Genomic DNA, 16,725 nt, shown 5'->3' on the forward strand with positions numbered 1-16,725 from the left:
ATAAAAGGTAGAAATGAGGGGACACAGCTTCAGGAATAAGAGATGGAGTGCTGTTTAAAGAACTATAAGCAGGTCATCATAGCTGAATCATAGAATGTGCAGGAAATTAAGAAGGGGCCCAGTTTACAAACAGCCTTAAGTAACAAACATTGGAGTTTGTATATATAAGAACTATAAGCAGGTCATCATAGCTGAATCATAGAATGTGCAGGAAATTAAGAAGGGGCCCAGTTTACAAACAGCTTTAAGTAACAAACATTGGAGTTTATATCTGGCCCCAGAAGTCTTTGGGAGACATAGCAGTTCCTTGGGGAGGGTGGGAGGGTTGACACTTAGCTTCCACTGTAGCCTAGAGGTCAAGAAGTCAAGAATTAAGCTCAGGAGATAAGTATTTCCTACTTTTCTCCTCCACCTCTCTGTAAGAAATCATGACCAATCATTCCAGAACCCTAAATTATCTTTCTTAACAATCCAAAACTGATGAACTCCCATTCTTCCATTCCCCTGATATTTAGAACTGAAAGGTAAAATCCTTATTTACCTCCCTCTACCTACTCCCTTCTGTGCAGCCTGACATAATGGAGAGCAAGTCTCAAAGCCAGCAAGCTCTGAGAAAAATCAATAAAACTCTCAGTATTCTTCGTAATTTTCTAAGACTATAAACTGGCATGTGAAGTTGGGAATGACACCAAAGAAATAGAAAAAATATTGGGCATTTTGAAACTGAAAAAAGATAATAACCAAGAGAAAACCAATTATCACTAGTCTATATGACTATTTTTCTACCTATAAAAACGTTTATAATTATCTACATATCCAACAAGGAGGGAGAAAAGGATAGTATATATCCTTCATAGGAAAATAAGTGATCTTGGTGAGGAAAGCTATCTTGGCAAGCAGTATTTAAAGAATATTACAGCAATAAAAAATGTCCAGGAGAGATGACAAAATCTAAAAATACTCCAGAGAAAGAAACAAAAGTTGATTTACTTTGCACACATGTAAGCATTTTCTCCACTCAAGACATCTGGTTTTACAAATAGCTCCAAGGCGCGTACAATATTTGCAGCTTGCTGTAAGAGACAAATTCAAGGTAAGATAGCAGAAGAAAGAAAATGAAACATATATAAAAACTTTTTTTTATTTTGAGTTAAGCAAACATTCATGCTATATGAGAATGAGTTTTGAAATTCCAGTCTAACAAGGTCAAATGAAGAGACAACAGATCTATAATGCTATCTATTTTGTGAACTGAAGGAATTATGGGAATGTAGTGAATCACACTCACTCCACCTTGTGGCTCAATTTTGGATCTAACTCGGTTCCCTTTCTATTGTGTGTAGGCCAAAATCTGTCTTCTGAGAAAACTATTTGATTATGGGAATTGGGAGAAAACTTTTGCACCTATCCCTGTTTGGCTGGGTTGCTCTAAGCCATCTCTACCTCTTACTTAGAGATGTTTAACAAAGAGTATGCTTAAACAAGGATCTAGATTATGCCAACCAGAAAATCAATCAGATCTCGATATTAATGCAAGGACTTGTGCTCAAATCTCAACAACTCATATGTTTCATCTGAAAACCAGCTCTGTATTAAGTCAATCAGTTACTGCTTCCATATTCCTTTGAGATAGGGGGAGAGAGGATGGTAGAGTGAAACCTCTTTTTCTGATTTTAGAGAATTGCACCTGTTTGCTGTTTCCCTCCCAATTTGAAAAGTCCCTACTCTTTCCTTCAATGAAAAAGCAAATTACCTAATTTTGTATCCTGGTTTTTATCCTATTTGATTGTTTTTTAATGTATCAAGAAATAGGTTTCCTCCTATATTTGAGTCCAGTGGCAAGAAGAGGAAAGCCTGGTCCTAGTTCGTTATACAACTGCATTCACTGTTTAATAAATGTAAGCTCAGACATAAAAACCTTTTTTTCCTTAATCATTTCAGGTTCCCACTGTCACACAACTCTAAAGACTTCACACACACACACACACAAGCTAATGGGACACACAAGTTAGCTAATGGGACTATCAAGAGTACTACCAAGTATTTTTCCTCTTAAACGCTTCAGGTTTACTCTAAATTACTGAAAATTAGTTAATGGCTCTTCTACAACACAAAAGTTGTGAATACAGAAAAGAATGTTCTTCTTAAAAGAAAAACTTATTATTTCCAAAATATTTGTGAAAAGCTGTCAATAAACATGCCCACCAAAGCAAAACATTTCTTACTTCCCATCTAGTTCTTTTTTTTTTTTTTAAGTTAAAATTCCCTTTGCCAACCCAGTCAAATAAGTGACAAAATTATAATTTTGTACCCTGATCTCCAGTGCAACATCCAAATAGGGGTCATAGGTATCAGAGACGCTCTTACATACTGAACATTTAACTGTAATAAAACAAAGAGCACAGAGTAATTAGTCAAGTAGCAATGTAGCTAACTGTAACTGCTGCAGATTCTTTCTCATTTTTCCCCAAGGTTTATGATGCTTCAAGTTTTTTTTTTAATCTTTCAAAACTCTATGATAATATTAGCAGGACATTATGATAATACTAGGTTTTGGAACTTATAGAATTCAAAGACAAAAAGAGGGAACCAACCAAAAGCAACCCAGCTCAACAGAATGTCTTAGGAGGATAATGGAATTTCTCTCTCAAATAACCAATAGCTTTCTATATTGTTGATAAACAAAACAATCTGGGGATCCATTGTCCTCCAGCTAAGGTTTGATGATTTATATTGTCTTAAGAAATGAGAAGAAACACTAGGAATCCTCTGGTTTATTTTGGTTACCACTCCAACTTCCAACAAGAATGAATACTTACCACGAGATCTGAGATAACCTCCAAAAATCTGATGGACCAAAGTAGTTGCCTGTGTCTGACGATCTAATCTGTAAAAGAAGTATCAATGGAATATGATATGACCTATTGATGATAGGAAATCTCAAGCTCAGTATTTAACTAGATAACATCTAACTTCTACAAAATAGCTAGAATTTGCATTGGAGGTAAACCAACTTACATCTTTTAAAATATTCAGATTCGAGGAGACAATGTATGACAAACCAGGTCATCTCACTTCATTAAAGTAAAACATTCTAACTCCTAAAACATTGCTTTTCATGCAGTAGTATAATGTGAAATTTATTTCTACTTGATACTTACACTTTCCAGTTATTGCTCAGATTACCTTCACAAAAAAAAAAAAACAATTGGATTTTGTTGTCACAAATATTTAAGATATTTAGGGACTTTTTATTTTAAACTGGATTTGTGATTTTTTTTTTGGGGGGGGGGTATAGCAAATGCTCAATTTGTGATTTTTTTGGTTCAAAAAACTCTCAATGAGGAAAACTTGATCAATGCATATCAGCAACTATTTTACAACTTTAAAAATGAGAAATGTTCAGGGTACTGAAAGGTTAATTGACTTGTACAGAATCAGCAAGTTAATGCATCTGAGAGGTAAAACTTGACTTCTATTTTTTCCAATTCAGCGCTAGCTTCCTATTCCCTATGCTGTACTCTCTTACATATGAACATATAAGTTTTCCAGTTTCTTTTTGTTTCGTCTCCCCATTTGATTGTTATCTCCTTTATTCAGTGTCTTTACTCACATTTTCATATCTATTCAGTGTTTAGCATAGTGCCTGACACATAATAGATATTTAATAAATGTCTATTGATTGAATATAATGTACTTGACTGTTATTAGGGTGGTGTAATGTTCTCTTTTCTAAAATATAATGTTCTCTGCGAGCAGATTTCTTGGGGGACTTCTGGAGGCAGACTTAGTTTTGGTTCCATGTAATAATCATCCCAAATGCAGCCAGCTGTTAAAAGTTCAGATCTTTTATTGTCTCTTCCAAAATAGCCCTGTTAGCTTTCTTAGAGGCCTATCTCTCTCCTTGGTTCCAAGAGCTCTTGCTGCTAGTCTTTTGGCTCTTCCAGCTTCAGCCTCTAGCTCTCTTTCCGAATCCTGACTTGTGAATCTCCCAAAAAAGCCTCTAGTTGGCTTGTGGGAGCTGTGATTCCTCCAGTGGGCTCCTCCTCCTCTTATATGCTCTCTTAAAAGTGTGACCAAAGGTGTGAACTCTGAACTAGAGAACTGCTAAGCATGATGCTAAAACTAGACAACCGACTTGGCACTTTATAAGAATCCTAACAGGGTATGATACTCTTAAGGCCTTTAACTTAGTCCCTCTCTAAATTCACCCTAGAAAAGATAACTAATTTGTTAACCAAAAATATCTGTGTATCCCCAGGATTATGCTTTTAAATAAAATTTTTCCTTTTTTTTTTTTTGCACACATGACCCATATGGCACAGAAATCATAATTATTAATTTTACATTGCTAGAAGTATTTAAGTAAAAATGAACAAGTTATATCATCTAAGAACAAAGTTATACCATTTGAACATCAGGTTTCTGACCCCAATTTTCCATAGATATGAAGTTCTTTCACATAAGCCTTTTCATAGTTTTTCCCCTATAACAAGTGTAGTGGGAACTCAAGAGTCTTATTAATTATAAAACAATTAGAAGAGGCTCAAAACAATGAATCACTGACAAGTAGAAAACTGGGTAGGAAATATAGTTGGTAAATCCAGATTTCAAAATAGTATCATGTGTTAAAGATTTTTCTCTGAATCAGGCTTCAGAGATAAATTTCCTTCATCTTGGAAACTCCATGAATAACAATTTCCTTAATTCTTTGGCTCTACAAGGTAAGTATTGAACAATGGTTGCCCCAGCAGAGCTAAAGATGTGTCTTTCTTTGTAGTATTTTGCAGATCTTCTGGATTCAGGCTTCAAACCATGTGAGAAATATAAAATGACTGAAGTCTATAGTAACAGACTGAATGTAATAAAATGACTAAAACATATAATAATAAAGATGCTGACTGCAAAAACATTTTTCTGAATAACACCAATTTATATTTAAAAGTAGTCAATCAATAATAATCTACTTGCTAAGTAGCTATTACTTTGTGCCAGATACTGTACTAATGGGGAAGACAAAGATATAAGTATGTACAGAATAAATATAAAAATAATTAAATAGATTAAATTTTAAAGTAGCTAAATACATAGTAGCTTCAGAGGGAAGGAGTGTAGACAATAGAATACTGTCTACTCTACTGTCTACTACTAATACTGTCTACAATCCTGAATAACTGAATAAATGACATTAGAATTAGCAATTAAATAGATCATTAGGAGGAACAATTTCAGTTGAGCAATATGGTTGAAAGTCAGATTGAAAAGGGCCGAGTTTGAGAGGAGAGGAAGTAGATACATTAGAATGTAATTTTTTCTAGGACTTTGGCTAAGAAAGACAGGAGAAATAGTGGGGATGGTAGGGGTCCACTAAAAAAGTTTATTTTAAAGGAAGAAGACAGCTATATATGAAGGCAATATAGAAAGAACCAGCAGAGAGGGAAAAATTAAAGATTACAGAGAAGGAGGTGGTAAAGTTACAATTTGCTGGAGGAAGATGTGAGGGGACAGCATCAAGAGTACATATATGGATATTGGATTTAACATATATTTTACCATGCTTCACATATTGGATTGGAGGGATATGCCCTCCCCTAGAGGGCATAGGGGAAGGGGGAGAAAAATGGAACACAAGGTTTTGCAAAGGCTAATGTTGAAGAATTGTCCACGCATGTTTTAAAAAATAAAAAACCTTATAAAAAAAAAAAAAAAGAGTATATATGGAAGAGTTTGCCTTGATAATGAGAAGGCTCACCATACTGTTAAAAATCGAGAGAAAAGAGAAAATAGGAAATGACATCAAGGGGTTTTAGCTGAAGAGAAAAGGAAAAGAAAGAGCTAATGTTGAATGGCCTTAATTTTCTCAATAAAGTAAGAGGCTAGTTCCTTTCTGAGATAGCAGGGGATGGGAGAAATATGGGAAGTTTGATGAGAGGTTTAGAAAAACTTTTGTGGGGAGTAAGAAAGGGAATCAATTAAGGAAGAAAAAATATGAATACCTTGCTGCAGTGAGGATCCAGTCGAAGTTGAATATGAATTTATAAATACGTAGTTAGCACAACTGTGTAACTTGCAGTTCCATGCAGCAATATGTAAGTATAAACAGAGAGCTAAGATTTAACAAGAGATAAGCAGCAATAGGATAAGAGAATAAGGGACTGGAAGTAGACAATAGTGTAAAATAGCCAATTTAGGCTAAATTGTGGCTACCTACAGGGTTAATATTGGAGAGAAAAGTAGAGTCAAACCAAGGGAAGTAGTCTAAGAAAAAATTATGGGGAAGAGGAAAGTAATAGAAGACTAGGTAGGGGTGGAAAAGAACATGTTTAGGAAGAATGAATCCTAAGGAGAGATAGAATGATAAGAAGTTATGGCTGCAGAGAGAGATGTTAATTCAGGAAATGGAACTCTTCTAAGTATTGGTAAATTCTAATGTGTATGCATCTCTATTTGTGGCTGAAGTAGAACGAAATGAGGTTCTAGATTCTCAACTAAAGTACATACTTTGTATAGCCATTCAAGCAGGCCTTTTGCATAGCATCAATAATGTACCGAAGAAATTCATGTGCATCTTCCTGGTTTCCAAAGCGGAAGTGCCGAGCAATTTCTATAAAGGGAGACAGAGGGAAAGGGGAAAAAAAAAAAAAAAAAAAACAAAAAAAAACAGTTAATTAGATAGCAGATAGAAATTTTATTTTTCAAACTGTCCTATTCCCTGTTTCTCTCAAATTCCTTAATAACTCAAAAGTACAAAACCTCAATAAGGGTTAATTCTTAATACCTCAGAAAAACACAAGCTATCTTAAGAACTAAATAGGAACTAAGAATATTTAATCCATTGACTTAATCTTCAAAAAAAAAAAAAAAAAGCCTTTTTTTCTATGGCATTGCAAATTGTTCTAAAAACCAACCTATCTACTGCTGTTGGCAGAGGTAGAGGGTCACTTAGTATGCAGTAATGATAAATGGCCATAGCTAATGATTGGAATGTGGGTTTACACCTATAGGAATCCCCCATGCCTTTATGTTTCTGTCCCCATTAAAAGAGAAGTCAGCATGATATAATAAAAAGAACAGACTAGAGAGACATCAGGAGATCTAAGTTTCAGATCTAACCCTGATACTTAACAACAACTATGACCTTGAGAAAGTAATTTTGCCCTTCTAGGTCTCAGTTTCCTCATCGATAAAATAAGGAAGCTAGACTAAATAATCTCTCAGGAACCTTCTAATTCAAATATTATATGACTAAGTTTTTCCCAAAGACGCTAAGCCTCTAATAGCCTCTTCTATCTCTAAAACTGTTGCAATTTACTGCCTTTCACAAATTTAGCATTTTTATATGATTGTATGCCATTTTCTAATTGACATGAACAAGTCTTGCTCCTACAAAAACATAAGTTTCCTCAGGATAGTTCCTATTTCATATATATATATATATATATATATATATATATCTTGCATATTCCCTACAGTATCCAGTATAACAATTACATCTAAATATTTGATATTATTTGATTCTTACTTTTCAAGTCTCGGATAAAGGAGACTGGCTTGATAGCATTACCACTATTCGCAAAGGCTTGAATCATGTGATTCTGCATAACACAGAGCATACAAAAACCTCCTTGGTGACCTGCAGATAGCAAAGAGAAAATGAGATTGCTGACTAATCTCTAACAGAATTTATGAGACAAATGGCAAAAGGCAAGAACATTGAGAATTAAGACAACTATGAGGTTAGAATTAATGATCACCAGGAAAAGAAGGCTAGTTATGCTAAATATATGTTAGAGCTAATGAAAATCTTGATTCTAGTACTCTTACACTGTAGCATTTTTTTTTTAAAGATTCTTATTTGTATCAAATGCTGATTCTTTTAGTTTAATGAGTTTATAAAGTTATTTTCAAGGTGAAACTTAGAAAAAATATTTGTTGTCTACTGGAAAGGATGTGAAAAAGTAGGCATACTAATGTACTAATGGTGGAATAGTGAACTAAATTGTAGAGTCCAACCACTGTAGAGAACAATTTGGAATTATATCCAAAGAACTATAAAACTGCGCATCCTCTTTGATCCAGCAGTACAACTACTAGTTTTATATTCCAAAGAGAGTAAAGAATTGGAAACTGAGTGGATACTTATCAACTGGAGAATGGTGAAAAGGTTGTGGTATATGATCATGATGGAATATTATTTTCCTATAAAAAATGACTAGGGTAATGGTTTCAGAAAAACTTGATTAGACTTATATGAACTAATGCAAATAAACTAATCAAAACCATAAGAACACTGTATACAGGAACAGCAATATTGTAAAGAATTTCAACTGTGGAAAGATTTAGCTATTAAATCTTGCAATTCCAAAATTAAATTTTCCACTGCCACTGCAAATTTTACACTTCTAAAATACTCATGATGAAAAATCTTATCTACCTGCAAAGAGAGAACTAATGAACTCAGTGCAGATTTGGGTATATTGTTTTTCACTTTTTTCCTTGCCTTTCTTTTTCTTTTTTTGCAACATGGTTAATATAGAAATATGATTTATATGTCTTGACTTATATAACGGGTACCTTATTATCTGCCTTTCTTAATGGTAGCGGAGGGGCTAAAGGGAGAGAAATTTGGTATTTTATTACATAAATAAGGCCAAATGTTTTTTTATTAACAAATACTTTATTTTATTTAGGGTATTTGTCCTCCATCTCTTATGTGATTAATGTGTTATAACAGATCATGACAGTGATTACTATTCATACTGAAAGAACTTCATGTAGTATTATCTTGCCTGATATGTTCAGTAATCTCCTTATTACTACAGGTAGTTACAGATATATTGAGATCTTAAAGCTCCAAATGCAATGCAGCAATCTATTCATCCATTCAACTAACTCTGGTCCACAAAACACAGAACATAAGCTCCGCAATAAAGATTTCAAAGTTGGCCCTCAACACTTTTAGCCTACTTAGATCAATTTCAAATTTCAAATCAATTTCAAAATTCTATAAACAGAGCACAAACTTAAAGAGGTCAATTAAAAAAAAAAAAAAAGCACAACCCTTTTCCTCAATTACTGACTTCCAAGTGGGGAAAAAAAAAAAACCTCAAACACCTCAATTTACCATAAAATGCTGTATGAGCTAATCCTCTTAATCATTTTCTGAATGTTGATTTTCAGATGTACAGTCTAGTAACTGAATATGCAAAGAAAGTATTTTCTGGACATAGTCTGATTGATCTAAATACTGATTCTGGCCAAATGGATGATTGCCACATTACAAAAAACAAAACAAAACAAAAAACCCAACACATAATTGCAGAAATATGACCTTGATGTAGCTACATAATCAAATAAAGAAAAAGTTGTTTTTATGTCACAAAATAATACTCACAGTTCCGAGTGTGTTCCTTGGACAGCAAGTAGTTGGCTAGAGGGGGTGTGTAGGTCAAACACTGTATGGTGGAGTTCAAGAAGCAGGTGTTACCTAGATTATGGAGACCTGCTCCAACTCGGTAAATTCGCTCCCATTTCAAAGATAACCTATCCATAGGGAAGAGAACTTTCTGTGGGGCAGGAATGCCATCGCTACAGTTTTCAAACCCATGATCACTGCCTGAAAAAGCAAAGGTAAGAAGAGAAAATAAGTGATATACATATATAGAGTCACAAGAAAATCTTCTGAAATGAAGCTTCTTGTCTAGACTATGAAAGAAAGAAGGAAGGAAAGAAAAAAAGAAAGAAAGAAAGGAGAGAAAGAAAGCAAAGAAAGGAGAGAAAGAAGAGAAAGAAAGGAAAGAGAAAGAAAGAAGAGAGAAAGGAAGGAAGGAAGGGAGGTAGGGAGGAAGGAGGGAGGAAAGGTAAGAGGAAGGTAAGAAGGGAGAGAGGGAGGAAAGGGATTAACAAGAAAGGAAACAACCTACCTGCAATGTAGGGATTCTGAGAAACCTAACTATCTCTTCTTTTTCCCCTACAACAAATACTATAAAATTATTTCTACTGAACACGGGTAGAGACCTTATTCAAATCCATCATTCTCTGAACTATACTGTTTCCAAATTTACTACTTACCCTGTCTCCTGATCTGTGTCTCCTCACAATTTCTGTGGCGACTAGAACCCTCTGTTTTGGGATTCAACAGCACATATTTGCTCTTTAGGGACTCCAACTGGTAAGAGAAACTCTTGCTTGCAGGCTCAAACTCTATCTTCTGTAGAAGGACTTTTTTTGCAGAAGAAGCCAAAAGCTTCCCCAGATCGCCATCATCTGTTGAATCCTTCCGACCAGGTTTCAAAGCTTCCTTTAACTTATCAACAATTGGCATGGTGCATCACTGAAAGTAAAGAGGGAGAAACAGAGTAATAAATAAATTATGTCTGGAAAACTTTCATTAAACTTTTCCCCTTAAACTCATCTCAAAGATCATTACAGATCATTACAATTCATTAAGGAATTATTTGCCTAAGCCACTTAGGAGCATCAATTATCAGCCTCACAAAAGAAATACAAACCATAGTAATAACTGGTAAGGAAAATAAATAACCCAATGAGGACAGATTTCAAAATGAATATTTTATAATCTTACAATTTTTTTTCAGAAATATAGAGAAGCTAACCATAAGGAGCACAAGATTAGTGATCTCTGGGTAGAAATTGGTCAATTTGAAACGGAAAGGTACCAATCTGTTTAAAAAGTTAATTACCACTATCCCTCCAAAAAAAAAAAAAAGAGTGGGAGTAAGGAAGGAATTAAAATAGGATTGGCAACTGGGATAAAACAAAATGACTACATTTAAACAAATCTATCCCAAAATCTCCTTGTCAAATAGTTACTTATAAAACCAATTCAGATACCCATGAGGAGATAAATTCTACAAATGTTACATTCATGATACTATTTTTTTCCCTCCTCTTTCTCTTTTCTTATACTAGTCAAGGGAACAACTGAATTTACCAACTATTAAGTAAATGTCACTTAAAGTAGACCATACTAGCTAGGTGGGATTCAAAAACTTGAATTTACATTTATAAAAAACTAATGAGGAAAATCTATACTAAGAAATTCCTTTGAGCACAGGAATGTAGCTTGATATTATAAACACCAACTAAATACTCTCCATTTTGATGCTACTTCAAGGTCAAGCTAGACTATAGCAATATGGATGATCTATTTTTACATGGATTTCCTTTCCTATATTGGCTTAAAAGAATGTGGAGTTTTACTAACATGAAACCATACTATGACTTTTGGAACACCCTATATAGACATAATATCTATGTGTTTGTGTGCGATTATATTTACATATATTTTTAAAAACTTATTAAGTCAGCTCTCTGAATTTATTAAACAAGATACTGGTTCTATGGGAAAGTCTTCAAAAGCACTAGAAAAGTGCAGGTTAACATGCAAAAAAGTTGAAGCAGTAACAGAATGTAGAGACACCTTTACAGGCTCACCTGAGATATCATTATTTAGACCAGCTGCTGCAGTAGCACCTGATCAGATTATGAAGGAAGACTACTTCAACTAGCCAAATCCTCTGCCCTTGAATTAGAAAGCTCCTCTTCTTTTTCCTTTTAAGTCAGCAAAACTGCCAAAACATTATCAACCATCAGAATCCACAATATAAAAAACTAAGACCCTCAGAAAATTATTAATCAAACTTCAATTACTCCTATTCTTTTCTATCAGTTAATTTCCGTTGCAGTCTACAAAAGTACTGATCATTTACTATGTATATAGAAGCTAAAAATAAAAATAAAAATATTAGAAATTGAGGAAGATGAAACGTGAGCACAAAGGGGACTGGATATTAATTTGTGCCTCATTCATATCAACCTTTGTCCAAAAAGTTTGCCTCAAAAGAAAATATACTAAAAATAATAGCAAGATCATTTGCCAGAATCTATCGTCTTGAAAAGATTAAAAATGAACAGATACAGAGTAACATATATGTTCTTTCAATTAATGAGTATCTGAAAAATACAAGGAATATCAGAGGACACTATCTACTGGCATTTACTGTGGTTGCTTTAAAATATGAAAAGCATTTTATATTATTTCATTTGAGTCACTTAATTCAGGGAGGTGAGTTACTTGAGTTTTAGATAAAAACAAGTAAATAAACACAGAGAACCCATTACCTCAAGGATACAGAACTATGTTTTTCCTTTCTAAATGTAGGATTTGATAATCTTAACTGAAATAATTATCCAACTTCAATATTTAGTTCACAAACTATAACAGAAACTTTAGTAACTGAAGAACAAATAACCCACCCTCTTCAGACTGCAATCAAATCAGCACTGCTTTTTTAAAAAAAATACACTAATTTCACACATTAAAAAACTTATGAAAATGTTCTACACACTAAAGAGTTTTATTTTAAATAAAGTTATCCTGGAATGCCAATTTATTACTAAAGCCTAAAATTTCAGTGAGGAAAAATTCAGTGATCCTGCTTAACCAATGGTAAATTGCTTAGCTTAGCATATTCCAAAGAACCACGAATTAAACATACAATTTTCTTTTCAAAACTATATTGTCCTTCAGTGTAGACAGAGAAGTTCAATATATGCTCAAGGCTGACATTTCTGGGTCCTTCCCAACTGCCATGTGTCAAATATTCTCACCTGCTACTTGCACTCCAAGGAGAGGATTAACAATGTAGAAAAAACTCATACCCTATCCAGGGCTAGCTTTGAGAAATATGAGATTCTACTACATTCCAAAAGAGACCCAATCACCATACTGGAAGGAGGGCAAATTAAGACATTTCCATATCCACCATAAAGCTGCTTGGATCTTAATTTTATATTGGTCTGACAACTGGCACTGCTCTAGGAAGCCATGCTGACAAGTAGAAGAAATCTACCTCATCCTAAAAATAGCTGACAACTGCCCCTTATAAGCAATATGTACTAGGAAAAACACATCAGAAATAAATGTTTACTATGAAAGAAAGGTGACTTTCCCAGAAAAAAATAATTTTCTTAAATCAAATGAAATGATTTGGAAAAGTACTTAGCACACATCATAAGCATTTAAAATGTATTCCTTCTCTCAAAATACTTGCAGTTTTTAAAAGAACGATTTCCTTTCACATTTCTAGAGTATCCTCCTAAATGCACACTAAACTGAAAACTTTTTCCTTTAAAGCTCTGGCCTTTGCTCCCATCAATGTTGCTCCTAGAGGTATGGATCTTAAGTACCAAAAATAGGCTTTCCTCCTTGCTGTCTCTGATTCTAAGGAAGGTAAGATCTCTACCCCCTTAGCGTCCCTAGAATCGATTTTAGTGCTTGATTGGAGAATGAAAGGAATCTGGGGAACAAGAGAAGTTTCAGGCCGGGGTTCCTAGAGAACAGTCCTGAAAGCAAACGTCTAGAAAGCAGGCCTGCGTACCAAGGAAGTAGGTGGATAGTAAGAATCCCAGCATCTATCTGACCTGCCAGAAGCAGGGGAGCTCCAAAAGGCTCACTGGCAGAACTCCGACCTCACCAGAGCATCCAGTTAAGTCTTTCACGGAACCCCAAGTCCGGAACGAAAAAGCAGCTCCCCTCCCCCAACACGGGAGCACGCGGGCGATTTGGCCCATCCTTGAATCTTTCCCGCATGCACAAGGCCTGGGGGTGGGGAAGGGGCACACGGGACCCGAGACCCGTCCGCACTCCAGACCACGCTGGTTCCTGGAGGCCCCGTGGGTAAGAGTGCGCCACGTACCCCGAGAACCTGCGAGGACGGCCTGTTCCACTTTCCCTCCCCCACCCCCGGCCGGCCCTCACGGGGACCGAGCGCAGCATCCTCGGCGCCCACCTCAACCTCAGCCGCAGCGCCGGCTCTACCGGCCTAGGGAAGAAGCGAGGTCCCAGGCCCTGTGGCTGAGGCAACGCTCTCTCTCCACTGCTGCCACCCCCCCGCAGAGCAGGAACTAAGGCTACACCGACCCGACCTCCGGCCCCAACCTCCGCGGCCACAGCCCTACAGCAAAGCAACGACCCCTCCCGTCGCTGCGGGCCCCCAACTGTCCTCGGTCGTCGCAGCCAACCGCCGTCCTCGTTCTACCCCAACTCCCCGCGCCCCAACCTACCCAGGGGGCTTCAGGGGGAGGGGGGAGTCTGTCAGTCTGTCAGGAGCGGCGCGGCGCGCTCCACTAGCTCGTGGGCCCTCACACGCACCATCCGGGGCTCCGGCGGCGCTTCAAACACGTGTCAGCATCAGGCCTTAAAAGCGCCCAGTCCTTGGAGCTCTCCTCGGCTTCGGAGCGAGTTACGTTTTCCTTTAAGAGGCGGAGCCTCCCGCGTTTGGGTGAGCGGCTCGAGTCCGCTCACGCTTCCGTTCTCCGTGTTTGTCACAGCAGTCCTCCTCCTCCTCTTCCCCCTCCCCTTCCTGCGCCTTGCCGCAGAGCACGTGATTGCGACGCCAGTGTCCCGCACTTCTTCCCTTCCCGGGAACTACCTCCCAGTGCACTTTTCCCCTGCTCTCCTCCGCCGCCTCTACGAGAGAATGACGCCGATTTCCTCCAGCTCTGGGCATTTTCGCTGGCTGTTCATCTTGGCTTCTTCCTGTCTTAACTAAAATCCTCCCTTCTCCAAAAAGCCTTTGCAAACTCAGTTCGGTGCTAGTGCCGCTAATTCTCTCCACTGAAGTGTCCATGTTGTCTCCCGAATTAGACTGTGAGCTCTTAAAAAAGAACTCTGGTCTGTCTTTGTACCCCCGGCATTTAGCTCGGTGCTTGCTTAGTACACAGTAGTTGCTTCATACAATTTGGCTGATTTTGTGGATTGACACAGAGACTCCACAACTAGATGATAGACTCTTTGAAAGCAAGAGCCTTATTTTCTAATTTAGTATTTTCCCCACTGCAGCCAGCCAGCATCCCAATCAATCAATCGTGACTTAATCATGATGGTCAATCTGCAACGGGTAGAAGTTACAAAGAGGCAGATTTTGATTTGATGTCAGGAAAATTTTTAGTTTGATGTCAGCAACTGTAACTATCTAAAACTGGAATTGATCGCCATGATAGCTAATGCGTTTGCCCTTCCTAATGGTCTTCAAGAAAATGATGAATGAAGAAAGATAGTCATCTGGTAAGAGGTGTACAAGATGTCTCTAGGATTTCTTAACTATGAAATTCTTTGACTAGATGAGGACCTCCATGTTCGACTCTTGCACTTCTCAAATGTCAGTATCCAAAGTCATCCAATCCTAGGCGTCTTTTCACTTAAGACAAGTGAGGGGGGAGGGAGAATTGAAGACCTTAGCAGTATTTCACTAACTTCTGAGATTAGCACTTTAGTATGCCAGAAATATACATACATCTGAGCTCAATTCTTTACTAGCTCTCTGATCCTGGGGAAATTGTTTATATCTATCTGAAACTCAGTTTCCAGTAAGTGGTTAAATAATAGTGTTAGTACTGATCAGCACCTACCTCCGGTGGTGTTTTGAGATAAATTAAATAATGTATGGAAGGTGCTTTGTAAAACTTGTGATATACAGATGTAAATGATCAGGGATTTTCTTTTTTTGGACAAGACTTGGGATTTCATCAATATTAAAAATTTCTCATGAGGAACTTCCTCCAGTTTCAGAGACTAATTGATTACTTATTATTGTTATGCAACATGGCAAATTGCATAAATCACTCTTTACATTTTTATATTATTGGGGCAGCCTGTGAACTTTGGCAAACCACCAGCACAACCTGCTTACTTTGTCCAAATCAGGGTCACCAAATCCTGCTAAAATACTTCCTGTAGCAACATCTCAACTTCAACCATGAAGGAAATAGGCAGAAAATCATTGACTTAACTTTCCACTGTGGCTTAATTTCATAGATGCTAGGCTGCTAACTATGTCACATGGTCCATTACAAATAAAGCATTTCAGTCATTAGAAGAATATGCTTATTCTTGAGTCACTTGGTATCAGGCTGACAGGCTGTAAGGATGCTTAGTAGATTAAGGTTCATCTAGCACCTTTGAATATAAGGTCAGCATTTCCCATGATATGACTGAACTTTGTAAGGAAAACTACAGCAGCAATTTGGGGAGGAATTCACAGATGTTTTAGAAGGAATGACAGTGCATATTTCAATTCCAATTCCTGATCATTTGGATTCTGGGCAGGGCTTAAAGGAGACAAGAGGATGATATTGACTCTTCCAGTATAGTGATGAATGATTAAGTCTTAGTTAAGATGTTAAATAATGTTTTGAAAGTGCATTTAGAAAAATATATCCTGTTACATCACCATTATTTCATTTATTATTAATGTCAGACCCAGAAAGACCTTTAGAGAACACTGCTCTCTTCCAACATATACTCACACTTATTTTTTTACAAATGAAGAAATCAAAAGCTGGACTGAAAGATTTAAATCCAGTTCTATCATACCCTTTAATTGTGTGATTCAGGGCAAGTTAGTTAACTTGTGTCTTATTTTTATCATCTGTAAAATGCTCATCATATGTGTAGGACCTTCCTCATAGAATTGTAAGGTTTAAATGAGATACTTTAAATAAAGTACATACATAGTACTTATACATATCACATATGCTTTATATATGTATTTATATATTTTAAAGCATCAAATATCATTTTTTATTAAGTTACTTTTTAAAAACCAATGAATTAGTACAGAAGTCCATACTAGAGCCCTAGTATCTGCCTTTCCGTGCGTTTCCTCTACGAATGAAACGATGACTCACACTAAATCATTT

General features: G+C 36.5%; 1 protein-coding gene across 3 annotated transcripts in view; it reads right to left on the reverse strand.

Moving 5' to 3' along the window:
* The window catches only part of USP36 (ubiquitin specific peptidase 36), a 38,823-nt gene extending 24,629 nt beyond the window's left edge, over nt 1-14,194 (reverse strand). Inside the window, exons 1-9 of one of the 3 annotated variants that reach the window (XM_031965578.1) lie at nt 14,089-14,194; nt 11,458-11,591; nt 10,072-10,333; nt 9,395-9,616; nt 7,523-7,633; nt 6,502-6,604; nt 2,820-2,887; nt 2,312-2,382; nt 991-1,073 (exon numbers count right to left, since the gene is read on the reverse strand). In XM_031965578.1, coding sequence (XP_031821438.1) covers nt 991-1,073; nt 2,312-2,382; nt 2,820-2,887; nt 6,502-6,604; nt 7,523-7,633; nt 9,395-9,616; nt 10,072-10,324 — 911 coding nt within the window. In that variant the 5' untranslated portion in view covers nt 10,325-10,333; nt 11,458-11,591; nt 14,089-14,194. Of the gene's footprint in view, nt 1-990; nt 1,074-2,311; nt 2,383-2,819; nt 2,888-3,161; nt 3,187-6,501; nt 6,605-7,522; nt 7,634-9,394; nt 9,617-10,071; nt 10,334-11,457; nt 11,592-14,088 lie in introns of those variants that run through there. The other 2 variants (XM_003768666.4, XM_023502668.2) reach the window with 2 other exon arrangements.
* Between the last annotated feature and the right edge of the window lie 2,531 nt (nt 14,195-16,725).

Source organism: Sarcophilus harrisii, chromosome 4, assembly GCF_902635505.1.
Source record: "Sarcophilus harrisii chromosome 4, mSarHar1.11, whole genome shotgun sequence".
NCBI classification, from domain to species: domain Eukaryota; kingdom Metazoa; phylum Chordata; class Mammalia; order Dasyuromorphia; family Dasyuridae; genus Sarcophilus; species Sarcophilus harrisii.